Source organism: Amphiura filiformis, chromosome 4, assembly GCF_039555335.1.
Source record: "Amphiura filiformis chromosome 4, Afil_fr2py, whole genome shotgun sequence".
Lineage (NCBI taxonomy): Eukaryota > Metazoa > Echinodermata > Ophiuroidea > Amphilepidida > Amphiuridae > Amphiura > Amphiura filiformis.
Genome location: NC_092631.1, coordinates 37,303,140 through 37,319,618, shown reverse-complemented (window position 1 = coordinate 37,319,618; position 16,479 = coordinate 37,303,140). Strand labels below are relative to the sequence as shown.

Sequence of the window (16,479 nt, the reverse complement as noted above, 5' to 3'; positions counted from 1 at the left end):
CTTCAAATCAATACAAATAGCTGCAACTTTTTAATTCGGGTTATGTTCTTTAAAAACACTGCTGTGTTGTTAATAATGAACGAAATTGGACAAATGGGGTATCAAAATGCGCGTAAATATATCGTCCTTCTTTCTATGTATAAATTGTGTGGAAACAATTATTAGTTCTGAAGGGTTTTACGTGCCATAATGCTTGCGTAATAACCATTGATCGCTGTAACTTGACTGCAACTTTTTAATTCGGGTATTTTTCTTTAAAAGCACTACTGTGTTGTTAATATTGAACGATATTTGACAAATGAGGTATCAAAATGAGCGTAAATAAATCGTCCTTCTTTCTATGTAGAAATATTGTGGAAATAATTATTAGTTCTGAAGCTATAGGCGTATTTATAACAGCTGAGTTACTTTTTGTGCAGACTTTATATTCATACATAGTCCTTTTGTTCGCAAGTACATCCATTTGTAGCGTTTGATATGGTGTATGAGGCCGCCATGGTTGATCAATTTGCACGCTGGAATTGGAAATATTTCCAATGTTTCTATAGACAATTTGTTGGAAAGTATTAAAGACCCCCCCCCCCCAAATTGTAAATATAGGCCTATAAGTTTATGATTGTTAGCATTTTTTCAGAGAAGTGATGATTATTGATCATTTTTATTTAGTTTTTCTGTATTTTCGGTGGTTTCTTGAAGCCTGATAATCAAGATATTCTGGTACAAGCACTACAAGCAGGTTGCACTCATCACCTGTGTATGTCTGCAATCATAGATTGAATACAAACTTTAATCATTCTTTTGGCTACCTCTGTTTTCGCGGAAGGTGTAAAACAGGTGATGGAATGCAGTTTAAAAAGTTCCACCAAGGCCGAATCATTTCACATTTTGGGTGCATTGTAGCCGACGGCTACCCAACTAAAGGCTGCTAGTCAGGTGTAGGAATGCGTGGATTTGGATTCGTCTATAGCTTATGCCCTTGTTGCAAATAGCATAAGCCTTTCGGAAGTCCAAGAAGCCATGTATGTTTTCTTACCTTCAGCTAGGCCTAGGCGACAATTCCACAATTTTGTGTATAGTAAAAGAACTCAAGCGGGAAATATTTTATTTTTGTCCGGATTTTCGAAGTCTGAAGGCTTTTAAAACAGCATTTTTTATTCGATCAGTGTCGAATATTTGATGCAACATGTATTCGAGTATTCAACTTATGACTATTTCCAGTATTTAAAACTTCTAACGAATGATTGGTGACGAAAAAAAACGATAATATGTTTCCACAAAACATTCCATGTCAAATATGGATTTTTCTTCACTAAACATTCACATAAATGAACCATTATTGGAGTTATCAGCCCAACAGGAAGTTCAATACCCGGGGTTCAATACTTAAGTATTATTCAGATAAATGTCATGCAGCTACCACTTGGTAAACATGGTAAAGCCTATATATAGCACATCTGACAGATTGTCCCGACCTTTTACCGATAGCCTTTTGGATAGCGTTCAGTAATGTATGTGCTATATATAAATTATGTTTACAGTTGAACCAGGGATGTCTCATATCCCTGGTTGAACCAGCAGTTCTTACTTTATTGAAACAACTATGGACTTGAATTTGCGACAAATAAGCGTAGTACTTTGTGTCTTTACTACGTTTCTTTTGAGTAATGGAACAGTACAGACTATGGGGCTTTATATGGCATCGATATTAGAAGAATTCAATGTTGGATCAGCAGCTGCAGGGTGGATTTGCAGTCTTGCATATGCTACACAATGTATTGCAGGTAGGTAGATATCTCGAAGTACCGGTATATGAACCTATGTTTGATTGAAACCTTTTCAATTTAGACCATCTCTACTTAACAGTGTGGTCCAAAAAGAACTTTACCCAATTTGGAAGGTTCATTCCTCGGCGTTTTGAGTAGACTACTCTGTAGTCCACTTGCCCATAATTTGTCATGATTGTGCATACTCTGGATATTGCATTTAAGCTTAAAACTCCGATTTAATTAATTTGTGCAAAATTGATAGATTTTCACAACTGATCATCTTTTCAGTCACCGTACTCCCTCTGTATGTTAGCTTCCGAAGTGATTTTAACTCGTAATAAACTGGCAGATTCTAAAATTAGAATTGTTCAGTATTGAAGTGCCATTATAGTTATGCTATTATGATATGTTGCATTCAATAATATAAGCCTACGTATACTTTACTTTTACTGTCACAAATATAATTATATAAACTTTTTCATAACCATTTTATACTAGTATTTTGATGTAATAAATATCAGTATAATTTCGAGTTCAACTGAATGCGTTCATCATGATTAATAACGCATTTTTATTTATCAAAAATCGACTATGGCATGGTCTAAGTTTTGAGCAGCTATTCTCAAAAGCGTTATACAGACCTATTCTAAATACAGTGTGGTCCAAAAACAACTTTACCCAATTTCAAAGGTTGATTTATTTTATTTATTCATTTATTAATGCTTCATCACTGGTTCATATAGGCCTACAATTACAAAGACAAATATATTATATATAAATATTGCACATACTAATCAAGACAAATTAAACAGAATAAAATGCTGGTAAAAAGAATGGGACAAACAGGTGCAAAATCACCTCTAGGACTATCCCACCTTTCGACTTTTGAAAACAATTTATTGGACCCCCCCCCCCCAAAAAAAAACAAACACCCCAACATAGCCCCATCCTAAATTATATAAGCCTGCAATTCGAGCATCTGCCAATGTCTGCAGTAAGAGCTCCAAGAGCATGTACAGTATTCAAGGAACACACATTTTGAGTAAATTTTTTGAAACTTAATTTAGGCCAGGGGTAATTAATACAGTCTATCCAGCCTTGGAATCTCCTCAATCAATGTTTGTATTATTTTGTTGCTGTGCTGTTAGGCTATTCTATATTAAATGAAACAAAGACGAATGAATGAATAGTTATTATCAAGTCTATTGTTTACCAAAAAAATAATATTAGTTGATAATAAATTTTGTGTGACTTCTTCGCTATTAGTGAACAATTCACGGGCCCAATAAAAGAAAGGTCTCCACACTTTTTGAACATGATTGAAAATTATAGCTAGGTCAATGTCAGCGTTCTGCCTGGTCAGTATTATATATGCCGATTTATATAGGCCTATATTAATAGTTATGTTGACGGTTGAACCAGTCTTTTACAACCATGGACTTGAATTTGCGACAAATAAGCGTAGTACTTTGTGTCTTTACTACGTTTCTTTTGAGTAATGGAACAGTACAGACTATGGGGCTTTATATGGCACCGATATTAGAAGAATTCAATGTTGGATCAGCAGCTGCAGGGTGGATTTGCAGTCTAGCATATGCTACACAATGTATTACAGGTAGATAAGTATTTTGTACCAAAACGTTTCGAAAGGTAAAAAGGGACCAACGTTTAAAAACGTCTTTCCTGTGTGGCTTTTTACCTTTTTAAAGTTGGTCCCATTAACATTGAAACCTAAAATATATTCATGATATTAGCTAATCGTGTCACGGGCTCACGGGCGTATCTTCCTAAGTTGACACGCGCATGTTACATTGCAGTGCTTATTTGCTCATTTTTGCATGTAAAAACAGAAAGTGGAGTTTGAACATGTTTAGGTTTTGTTGAGAAAAGGTTAGACATAGCATTTTGATATTCATAATAGATAAAAACTGGTATGTGCTATGATTTGTTGATTTCGTCTGGAAATAAGTCACTTTTTATCTGCAAATTGTAGCCCTTGTAGAAATGTTGAATAATCACATAAATAGCAGCCTGGTGGGGCGGCAAATGACATTCGATCCCCTGTACCCAGGCACTGGGTTCGCTAGATTTTTAAAGATAAACTATGAAATGTTATCTTATCTTGGCTCTCGTTAAATGATTTCGATGGACTATTTTCTTGTATTATAGTATTTATGTGATCATATTGATACCATTTTGACGACTTCTAATTTTCGGTAATGAAGCCCTGGATCTATAGTCTACTGCAATTTAATGTCTGAGGTTTGAGTCATAATTTAATTAGGCTCCGAAGTCAGAGGGCTACGTCAAGTTCATAGTCACAATTTAAACAAGTTCTTCGAAAAAACTGTTCTCGCTGGCTTCTATGGGATGCAGTTACTTTATGTTTGATATAATAGGAACACGTTAAAAACTACAGTAGATAAACTCAACCCAGAAAGTATCGAAACGATTATAGATGGTCAGATATATCGGGAACTAAAATATATAGCAAAAAAACTGATTTAATGTATATAAAGCGCAGCTTTCTCCTGCGCATTTTGATACCTCTTTTGTTGTAGCTCTACGATGTGCATTTGGTCGAGTTATGGGCGCTTGAGTGGCTTCAAGTCGGATTTTGAAAGTTGCACTTAGCTCCTATTCAAGCCAAATGCGTTCTTCGTGTACACACACACACCCCCACCCCCTACATACACCCACCCCCACACACAACAAAGGACACCGATGTGCTCTGTTTACTTAACCATGAACTTTACTTTATTTTACTCCTTCGACTTCCAACTTCAATATTTGCTACCCTTTACTTATCTCTGACTTATCTCATGAACTCTTTCTGCTGACATCTCAATATTTGGTGTGCCCACCATCCTGTCTATCAATGCCTGGATTCGTCGTCGCACGCATTTGGCTTGAATAGGAGCTAAGCAGAGGTTGATTAAATGTAAGCCCAGAATACATTGCAGCCACTGACAGCATGTTTGAAAAACACATGGTTATTTTCAGAAAACATCATGCTGGGCTCCTGCTGTGCTTGGTCAAGGTTGTTATACAACAAGATAAGCTATGTGTCTGCATGCATGCATGTGCAAGAAAACTTGGCTGGTTCCACCTTCTTTTCCCAAGCATATAAAATATCTATCATTGTTTTAAAAACACACGACTTTTTAACTTTCTTGGTAGCAATGTATCAACAAACATTACCCGTACCTAATTATCAATTCAAAACATAAAAGTCGCGATGAATATTCCATCAAAACTACTGGTTCTTATTTTGCACATAAATTTAAATTTGAAATGGTGTTGAAATGGCTCCTTTATTACATTCCACCTAATATCATACTGCATGCTGGGATTACATTGAATCAACCTCTGGGAGCTAAGTGCAACTTTCAAAATCCGACTTGAAGGCACTCAAGCGCCCATAACTCGACCAAATGATATCGTAGAGCAACAAGAGAGGTATCAAAATACGCAGGAGAAAGCTGCTCTTTATATACATTAAATAATTTTTGCTATATATTTCAGTTCCCGATATATCTGACCATCTAAAATCGTTTCGATACTTTCTGGGTTGAGTTTAGAAAGTATTGTATATATAAACAAGTTGCCCCCGATCAGGTTGTTGCACGCCCGTACGTTGAACACCATATAATTTTATAGCCTATTTTTCACCAGGTGCGTTTTGGCTCTTTTTTCGTACTCGTGCAATATTTTTTATACCGTTTCAGAAAAACAGGAGTGACATAAAATATATTTCCAAGTGCCACTTATCTACATTTTCAAACAATTTTTAAACAATTTTAGGATAAAAATGGACAGAAAACGAAAAGAAACTTTGACTCGCCTTACCGGGAATCGTTATTATAAATATCGGAGCCACGGGCGAAAGTAACGTACATTTCGATTAAATTCGATTGGAAGTAATTATCCATATGTTGGCATTTCAGCCAATCATGACCGTTCTTTCATAACACTGAATAATTTATGATGGTTCATAATTGTTGCACAGCCCCCAGAAGCTTGCTAAACTCATGAATAAAATGCTATAACTGGAGATAATACACAACAGGTCACAACCTTGTTGAACGCCTTCATAATATCGAAAAAGTCAATTTGAATGTTGACCAATATAACTTGGGCTTGAACATTCTGATACAAAGAGTCAATTAATTCGCCAAATGCTACACCCAATAGGGACGCACCATTTAATTCGGGTGGGGTGGGAGTTTGGGTCAGGCGGGTTTTTATACCTTTATAAAGAATAAGGTTGGGGAAACTTTGTTTTTACCGATGATAGCAGCTGATAGCGTTTATTTTGCTTTGCTTTCAGTAATGTACACACATGTAGGCCTATTCATGTGCTATGTTTCCCGTTGAACCAGCAGTCTTTTAAATTATTGAAACAACCATGGACTTGAATTTGCGACAAATAAGCGTAGTACTTTGTGTCTTTACTACGTTTCTTTTGAGTAATGGAACAGTACAGGTTATGGGGCTTTATATGGCATCGATATTAGAAGAATTCAATGTTGGATCAGCAGCTGCTGGGTGGATTTGCAGCCTTGCATATGCTACACAATGTATTGCTGGTAGGTAGATAGGCATATCTCGAAGTATCGGTATAATTACTAGTACGAGGGGCAGTCAGTATGTTTTAAGAGTTGACTCGTGACGTCATATGTGGATCGTTTTCATGGCATTTCTCAGTGATTACATAAACACTGTACCTTTGTCTTTCAAACAACACATGTAAAAATTATATCATACACATGATTACGTAACAGCATGAGCATAAAATCAATAGACTAGGGACACTGGCAAATCACGCAAACAGGCGGGCCTTTTAAATTACAGAAAAAACACGTGTTTAAAATGTCCGAGAACAGCAAAAGTACAAGGTGCATATGGCTAGTTTTAGGCAGGAATAAACACTAGGTCCTCAGTTTGCATGTGGTAAAATATGAGACTTGCCATTAAAATTGAGTGAAAATTAGACGTCTGGAAACTTCAACAACTTTAGGGCTTGAATAGAAGCAAAATTATTCTGCAGAAATGGCAAAAATGAAAAAGCAGTTATTACAAATGACATTAATTATCTCCAAAATGGCAAAAATGAAAAAGCAGTTATTACAAATGACATTAATTATCTCCAAAATGAAACAGACTAAAATTTAATGACTGGTCACGTGTGAGAGCTGGTACTCATTGCAATGATAACTGGTGCAAATTAAACAACAATCTGCGCATGCGTAGGTAGGATGACCGATACAACATGGTGGAAATGCACAAAATTGCACAATTCCATGTAAATAGGGCCTAAAATATTACAAAATGCTATGAAAATTTGAATTTAAATATTCATATGAATTTTTATGGATGATCTCAACCTGAAATGAACAGAAAAGTTTTAAAATAAATTTCTCATTCAAACGATGGCCTCTCTCTCTGTACCACTACTTTTTGTATAAATGTAACAATGGTAGAATAACGGTTATATTTTAATCACGGATTCAAATATTTTCTAGGGAGATTCCCGTTTTAATGTTTGGAGATTAGTCAACAGAACTGGCAAAAAAATTTAAATTTCCACGTTTGCTATTTTTGGCAATATCAAGATTTTTATAGAAAGAAAAACCTTGTTTTTATCAAAAATAAGACACATTTGACCACGCATTTTTAATAAACTAAAACCTTTACAGCCCAACAAACATGGTTAAATAAACTGGTAGTTCTATTACTGTTCCAAAAAGCAGCATTCTCCATACTTTAATTCCCGAGAAAATATAGAAAATACAACAATACCTCATTTCAGCCTCTTATTTCCCTGAACAAAAACGACTCAATTTCACCAAGTGACTCTAGACCATTGATTTTATGCTAATGCTGTTACGTAATCATGTGTGCGACATAATTTGTACACGTGTTGTTTGAAAGACAAAGGTACAGTGTTTATGTAATCATTGAGAAATGCCATGAAAACAATCCACAAATGACGTCACGAGTCAAAAAACATACTGACTGCCCCTCGTATATGAATCTATCCACTAGTGTCAGGTCTTGACTGGACTGCAATTTGATGTTTGAAACCTTTTCAATTTAGACCATCTCTACTTAACAGTGTGGTCCAAAAAGAACTTTCCCAATTTGGAAGGTTCATTTCTCGGAGTTTTGAGCAGCTACTCTCAAAAAAGCGTTATATAGACCTATTCTAAATACAGTGTGGCCCAAAAACAACTTTACCCAATTTCAAAGGTTGATTACTCTCGAGTTTAAAACACTATTTCAAATTTTTGTTGCATATCCTGAAAGAACATCTTTCTAAAAGTATTTGGTGAACAATTTACTGCAAAAGAATGTTACCGGTATGTGGCGCCAGTTTTAAGGTAAAGGGTCAAAATAATATTTGTCCAAAAGTAAGCCTATGGAATTTGTCATCCGTGGTACAGTTTCGAACTTGCGTGAATACAAAATGATACTCACAAACGCATACTCGTCTTGAAAGAATCAAAAGAATCATCTTAAGGGATGGGGTTTGGACAGTATTTATTGTGGGACATTAGAGCACATCAGACATATCGAAATGCATTCAGAATACGAAGAATGTCCTCAAAATAATTTTGATTTTTTGAAATTCGCAATGTAATACACATTTTATGGCAAATGATTAAAAATTGATATTTTTGTTATTTAACAGTACTCGAAGTAAACTTTATAAATCTGATGATTTATACTTAAAGTGTATGTAGGTGGGATGAAAAGCCGACGATCAATTTAAAATGTTGACTTTTCGTATTGAAGATATGGATTTTTCCCCAAAACACCAAAAAAAATTAGGTCTTTTTGGGAAAAAAATCCATATTTTCAATATGTAAGGTCAAAATTTTCAATTGAACGTCGGCTTTTACTCCCAGCTGCATCGACTTTAAGAATATGTCATTAGATTTATAAAATTTACTTCGAGGACTGTTATATATCAAAATGTGAAAAATATCAAATTTTAATAATTTGTCATAAAATTTGTATTATATCGTGAATTTCAAAAATGAAAAATATTTGATACCAGAAAGACATTCTTCGTATTCAGAATGCAATTCGATATGTCTGATGTGCTCTCATGTCCCACAAATAATACTGTCGAAACGCTCATTCCAGATCCCTTAAGCCACGTAAATTTATAGGTATTTTACGTCCCGTTCCGGAATTCCGTCTGAAAATTGCAACGTGCCTGCGTACCATCGGGGGAGAAACACTCGATGCATAATGTGCTGTGGCGCAGAAGCCATAGGCTTACGCGTGGACAAACTCATATTTGACCATTTGTCTTAAAACTGCAGCCACGTTTGTAATTTAGTTTTTTTCATTAATTTTTTTCACCGAATACTCTTAGAAAGATGGTTGTTAAGAATAAGCAAAAACAATATAAAACAGACTTTTCAATTTTGAGATATGAAACTTTGAAATAGGGTTATCCACCTTACTCATGTGTGAGTTCTAACAAAAGGCGCTGGTTCACGTAGTATTCCTCATTCAATGCACGACCTCGGAGTTACTTGCATGACTTTGGTGGGCTATTTTGAAAGAGTCATGCCTCAGTGCACATGCAGGTACTTCTTTTGACAATCCTAAACAAGGTATAGCAGTCGTTGATAGGATATGCAGCTTATAGAACACGGATAACCTCTATTGAGTAAGGTTGTTTTTGGACCACCCTGTATGTGCCATAAAAAGATACGTCCATCATGGCGCTGGATAAATGGTAAAAACTGGACTCGTAATAAAACGGTAACCTGTTCGAATCAGGCTTCAGCCAAATTTTATTTGCTCCCCTTCTTCACTAAATAATAATATTATATATTATATTGGAAATATTTACAGGTCCGTTGACAAGTGTTGTGGTTAACAAAGTTCACTACAGGTGGGTAGTGATGGCAGGAGGTACATTGCAAGCAGCCGGAATGATGACCACCTATTTAGCCAATTCAACTTCGGCACTGTTCATCACTCTGGGCATTATCCCTGGTATGTGACTTTCATACTCCCCTTGATCAACACGTAAATTATAGGAGGAATAAGAGGAAGACAAAGATGCAGTAGTGTGAACTTACATGAAGACAAAGGAGAAGGGGGAGGAGGAGGAGGAGAAGGAGGAGGAGGAAAAGGAGGAGGAGATGGTAATCACCCGGGGTAATCATTAATTTTGTGATGAGGAAGTGGAAGAAGTAAATGCAGAAAGGGAAGAAGACGAAGGAGGAGGAGACAATGATGATAAAGGAGCAGGTGGAAGATGACGAAGCAAAAGGGCATGAAGACGAAGGAGGAGGAGAAGACGATGATGATAGACATGAAGAGGAAGAAGTCGAAGCTGAAGAGAATGAAAACAAAGAAGAAGGGAGAAAAGAAGATGATGTTGGGATGATAATCATGATGATGAAGACGAAGATCATAATTGTTATGTTGATAAGCGAAATATGATGAAGGAGGAGTAGCTAAGAGTATAGACGATTCAAATTTCACGCATTCCTACACCTCAATGGCAGACATTGACAGGGTCCATCCTACCTGAAATGTAAAAAAAAATAATGCAGGCTTGGCGGGGATCTGCATTCCATCCATCACTCGTGTTACACGTAGATTAAATGCAATATAAGATCGATTTTAAGCGGCCTTTATCCACCAAATTGGGCAGTCACAACACCGGTTTGGTGCAGAAAGATTAGTAACGGCCGAATGAATTCTGACCATCACTTTAGCTCGTTCTGACCATCACTTTAGCTCGTTACGAATCTAACGAGCTATAGACGAATCCAACGAGGCAAATAATGGTCAGAATTCATTCGGCCATTACTGGGTCCCATCCGCACCAAACTGGTGTTGTGACTGTCCAATTGGGTGCATTAAAGCTGCTTAAAAATCGATCTTATATTGTATTGTGTTGTAAACTTTCATCGTTCTTTTGTCTACGTATAACACGGGTGATGGGATGCGGTTTAAAATCCCCGCCAAAGCTGCATCATTTCACATTTCAGGTGGGATGGAAACCAACTATGATCTCCATTGATGTATAAGAATGCGTGAAATTTGGTTCATCTCCCGGGTTCATCTGTAGTTAGAAAGAAGAATGCAATGAATGAGAAGAAGGCATTCCTATTAGTATAGTATTCGGCTTGCAGTTAATTTGAACTAATTTTTTCCTTCAGGACTTGGTGCATCTCTTGTCTACATCTCCCAGCCAATAATCATCACATCATACTTTACGAAATACTGCGGTACCATGATAGGTATAGCGTTTGCTGGGTGTGCTTCAGGTGTCTTTGTTCTCCCGCCTTTGATAAATTTTCTGATTTCAACTTACGGTTGGCGCAGTGCTCTCCTTATACAAGGCGCCTTAATTTTCCACGTGGTGGCCATTGGTGCAACGTATCAACGGTCTCGTCGTCCTGAAAAGAAAGCAGATTGGAATGATCCGGATATAGATGACAAAACGCAGAAGCAATTAGACGAAACAGGTGCAACGAAATCATCGGGGATTTCCTCTGGGTGGTTTCCAAGTCATATTATCCTGCTTAGGGATACGCCAATATTAGTTCTTGTTTATCTAACTTCATTTTTCGTGAATATGGCCTACACGGCTGCGATTATACATTCTTCAAATCAGATGACTATTAGTGGTTATTCTAAAGACGGAGCATTTGTGTTATCGTTGCTCGGCATTGCAAGTGTTTGTGGACGCTTCGTTCAAGGCATTGTAGTTGACGTTTTCAGGGTATCACCGATGACATTATATGAAGTAACCCTTATAATAGCTGCCGCGTCTACTTTTGTGAACCCATTAATTAACAGCTATGCTGGGTTTATGGTGTCTGCGTTTGGCATAGGATTTACTACGGGTATTTTATTCACAGTCATGTATGTCATGTTGCTTCAACTGACTGGGACATCACAATTGGCGACAGCGGTAGGGATGGAGCTATTCGTGGATTGTTTGGGAATCATGACTGGAGCATATTTAGCAGGTGAATGAAAAACAAAACCAATTGAATATTCAGTCTATTGTTGATTTATATGCCTGAGTTTGTCCTGTGCTTATATATTTCCCGACTCACTCTTCAGTGCGCGCGAATTATATAAATTTCAAAACTAAAGTTATGAATGCAGCAGTTAATATTTTCCTACTTACTGATCATTCATAAGTCTATGACAGATAATTACCTCATGCAAGTGCACAGGTTTGTGCAATATGTCTGGACCTCCGAAATCGAACTCTTTACTTTCGCGCGAATATACGAGGGGCGGTCAGTATGTAACGAGAGTTGACCTTTGACCCCATTGAATATTTGGATGGAATTTCTTTAAGACTGTAAAGTTGTCTTTCAAACCACATAATTACGAAAATGATATCATATACTTGATTACGTAACAGCGCGTATCATGAATGGAATCACAATCGATACAAAAGCTTTGTGTGCGAGATACCAATTGTAAATTTAAAAAATTTCATTCAAACTAATTTCTATTATAACTGACCTTAAATTGCTACTCGTTTCTTTTCATTGTTTCTGCACAGGTGCAATACGTGATATAACTGGTAATTACAAGCTTGGTTTCTACGTTTTTGGTGCTACCTACATTCTCGGAGCATGTGTCTTTTTCCCTGTTTATTTTGCTGATAGGAAAAGAAGGACGTGGACCGCGGTACGAAATGTGGATGGAGAGAAAGATGAATTAAAAACTTGTGGACATAAATCTGAAGGAATCTAAAAGAGGGTTAATATTTCAAATGCCAGTCAATTTTCAGAACAATATCGTCTTATCGAACCATATAATAAATTATCGAGCAGTGGCGTACCTACCGAGGGATAGATCTCACACAGCTCTTAAAATGCTATGTACTCAACCATGTAGTATAACACAGACTGTGTGGCGACCAGACTCGCTCATTATCGCTGTGCTGGAAATTTTTGTGTACTCGGGTGTATCGAGGTGGAAACTGTGCGTAGAAGCATTTATAGACGAATCCAATTTCACGCATTCCTACTCCTCAATGGCAGCCATAGCCGCGACGGGGACCCAGCTATCTCACCTAAATTGTGAAATGATGCGGCCTTGAAGGGTATTTTAAACTGCATTCTATCACCCGTGTTACACGTAGACAAAAGAATGATGACAGTTTACAACACAAAAAGAATCTAACATCGCATTTTAAGCGGGTTTAATCCACCCAATTGGGCACTCACAACACCTGTTTGGTGCATGCGGGGAACCAAATATGGCCGACCAAATCCTGACCATGACTTGGCTCGTTGAATTCGTCTATAGGAGAATCGTTTTTGTAGTCAAATCTTTTCATATGAATCCCTACCCTGCCCTATGCTCCACCCCTAATCAACACACTCATAATGCAAGCATACTCTTACTCAACAAACCTCATTCCTACCCCTCCCACCACCACCTAGCCACACATTAGAAAAAGTTGGAGGACATTTCCCATTCACCAGTGTGTGGTGAATTGACTACGTAATAATCACACACTCAAGGGTATTATAGGCCACCAGCACGTATCCACTCCTTTCGAAAGCCGTATCTTGCTAAACAAATGTATTTAGGCCAAAACATCACAAGTAATATTGATTTGAATAGTTATCTTCATATTTCGTGCAAAAAAATTACAAAACTTAAAAACCGACTCAGGTACAGATGTAATTTCAACCAAGCATTTTACTGTTTCGTAGTGAATCAAGGCTCTGGATGGCGATGTGCTACCATTCATACTACAGTTCATTCATAAAATATCAAACTCCCTCGATATTATTGACCATGCGGTATATTCGAGCCAAACTGGACACCATCCAGGTATTTTGCCTTCAGGTACCATGCAATATTCATAAATATACCACTATAATGCCCATATTTGGCAAGCCATTATACAAATAATTATTATACACAAGTATTCTTCTCTTTTGATATTTACTGAGGTATGGAGAGTGTGGCCTTCAACATGTAAAATTGGGAAGCCTATTTAGCATAATAAAGGGTTAGTTCCTGATACACTGTGGAGCAAGGAATGTGGTTATTTGCATAGTAAATATACTACTAAATCACGGCGAGATGTCAATTGAGTGATGATGTCACAGCTCATTAGAATTTGTCACTAGATCTATTGCAACTTGTTGTAATGAACACCAAGCACCCCCTATCCCACTGCACTCCTACCCAGTACCCACTCATCTCAAACCTAACCTCTACCCTTACCCCACCCCTACTCAGGGGCGTAGCAAGTGCATAGGGGGCCCATGGACAAGAAACAGTGCGGGGCCCTTTTAGCAGGGCCGGATTTACCATTGGGCCAGAGGGGCCCCTAAAATTGCCCTGTACATGTTCTTTTTAGCCCGACAACAGGATGTTTTGGACCAAAATATGGCAAAACTGCATATCATACTAGGCAAAGCAAAATTCACCTTCATTTTGGCTAAAATGGTCTGAAATTAAAAATGTATCTAGTGCGCAAATGTCCTAGTAAGATCGGAACAAGATATGCTTATCACCCTCTAATTTACAATGCTTCTGCCACCACTGTCGATCTTATAGTTGGCCTCCAATTTGTAAACCAAACTTGGCCTCTTTGAGTGCACATGCCTTCTTCACGGTGAGTTTGGGGCCTCCAAATTTTGGCCTGGCCCAGGTAAATTCGGCCCTGCCTTTTAGAATCTCCTTAATCAGCACTTATTTCATTTTCTCTTTTGCTTGGGGCCCCTGCCCTGCCCTTGCCCCGACTCCACCTAACACCTACCTCACCACCACCCCCATACCCCACCCTACCAAACCTTATTAATTAAGGACGAACCACTCGTGTTAGTTTTTCAGGATCTATGGTCTACTGCAATCTAATGTCTGAGGTTTGAGTCATAATTTAATTAGGCTCATATTAAATCATAGGGTTACGTCAAGTTCATTATCACAATTTAAACAAGTTCTTCAAAAAAAACTGCTCTCGCTGGCTTCTATGGGATGCGGTTACTTTAAGTTTAATATAATAGGAACACGTTAAAAACTATAGTAGATAGAAAGTATTGTAGCAGGTTGTTTATCCACTACACTCCCGTACGGTGAACACCATATAATTTTATATTTCCCGCGAGGTGCGCTTTGGCTCTTTTTCGTACTCGTGCAATATCGTTTCAGAAAAACAGGAGTGACATATAAAATATATTTCCCAGTGTCATATCTACATTTTCGCATGAAAGTAAACAATTTTGGGCTTAAAATGGACAAAACAAAAAAAAATCCAACTCACCTTACCGGGAATCGTTATTAGGGCCAATATAATATCGGAGCCACCGTCGAAAGTAACGTACATTTCGATTAAATTCGATTGGAAGTAATTATCCATATGTTGGCATTTCAGCCAATCATGATCATTCTTTATAACACTGACTAATTTATGATGGTACATAATTGTTTTAGCCTACAGCCCCCAGAAGCTTGCTAAACTCATGAATAAAATGCTAAATATAACTGGAGATAATACACAACCTTGTTGAACGCCTTCATTAATAATCGAAAAAGTCAGTTTGAATGTTGGCCAATTTAAATTGGGCTTGAACATTCTGATTATAAAGAGTCAATTCATTCTCCAAATGCTACCTCCAATAGGGGGGTTGAGTTTGGGTCAGGCGGTTTTTGTTTTCAATGTTAATGTATACCTTTATACAGAATAAGGTTGGAGAAATTTTGTTTTTACTCATCAAGTGAGAATAGAATATAAGAGACCATCCTTCCAAACTACCGATCATAAGCCTTTCGCCTCGCCTTTCTCGGAAGTATAAGAAGCCATGTATGTTTTCTTACCTTTCAGCTAGACAACAATTACACACTGTTTTGTATATAAGTGTAAGAAGAACCCAAGCAGGAAATATTCTATTTTTGTCCGGATTTTAGTCTGAAGGTCTAAACAATATATTTCATTCGTCGTCATTTATTTGATGCAATAATTATGTATTCGAGTATTCAACCTATTTCAATATTATTTCCAGTATTTAAAACTTTTAACGAATGACTGGTGACGAAAAAAAATCGATTATCTGTTTCAATGTTATAGGCCTACATGTTACATATCAAATGGATATTTCTTTACTTAACATTCGCAGAAGATAAAAACATAAATGAACCATTATTGACTAAAACTGTTGCACGAATATTTAACAGCGAATATATTTGGACTTTGGAGTCACCAGCCCAAGTTCAATACCCGATTACCCGTGGTTCAAGTTCAGATCATTGTCATGTAGTTTCGGGGTAAACATGGTAAAGTCTATATACAGGGTGTCCCAGAAAAATTACCGGGCGAATAAATTTGGACGTAAGTCAAGAAATATACATCAAAATCCAAAAATCTAAACATCAGCGTGTAGCTCATCTTATGCTGCATCTTATACGCTAATTTTACCGGAATCGGTTGACTGATTGCGAAGAAATGAGCGATTACATAACGCATGAGTCAATTTACTTCATTCCAAGTTTGAAATAAGATCATTCAACACAATGCGCACTAGTGGTTAACTGTCAATGGGCTTCAAATTTTATTCGGTGAAATCCTTTTCGTTCTTTTTAAATAATCTGTTTCTTGTAAAATATTTAATTAGGTTTTGTTCAAATTTCAAAACCTGCACGATATTGAAAATGGAAGCTTGCATGTACGATGATGCTCAGTACTTAT

General features: G+C 37.1%; 1 protein-coding gene across 1 annotated transcript; it reads left to right on the top strand.

Moving 5' to 3' along the window:
- The first annotated feature begins 1,492 nt into the window (after positions 1–1,492).
- Positions 1,493–15,278, top strand: LOC140150853 (monocarboxylate transporter 13-like). Its single transcript, XM_072172999.1, has 4 exons — positions 1,493–1,781; positions 9,642–9,785; positions 10,964–11,779; positions 12,331–15,278. Exons 1-4 carry the CDS (start codon positions 1,601–1,603, stop codon positions 12,522–12,524), a joined length of 1,335 nt encoding a protein of 444 aa, XP_072029100.1. The 5' UTR covers positions 1,493–1,600; the 3' UTR covers positions 12,525–15,278.
- Positions 15,279–16,479: the final 1,201 nt, after the last annotated feature.

Coding starts and splice junctions, on each gene's coding strand:
- LOC140150853 (XM_072172999.1), top strand. CDS start 1,601: ATGGACTTGAATTTGCGACAAATAAGCGTAGTACTTTGTGTCTTTACT. Junction 1,782..9,641: donor TGCTACACAATGTATTGCAG/GTAGGTAGATAT, acceptor AAATATTTACAG/GTCCGTTGACAAGTGTTGTG. Junction 9,786..10,963: donor CACTCTGGGCATTATCCCTG/GTATGTGACTTT, acceptor TTTTTCCTTCAG/GACTTGGTGCATCTCTTGTC.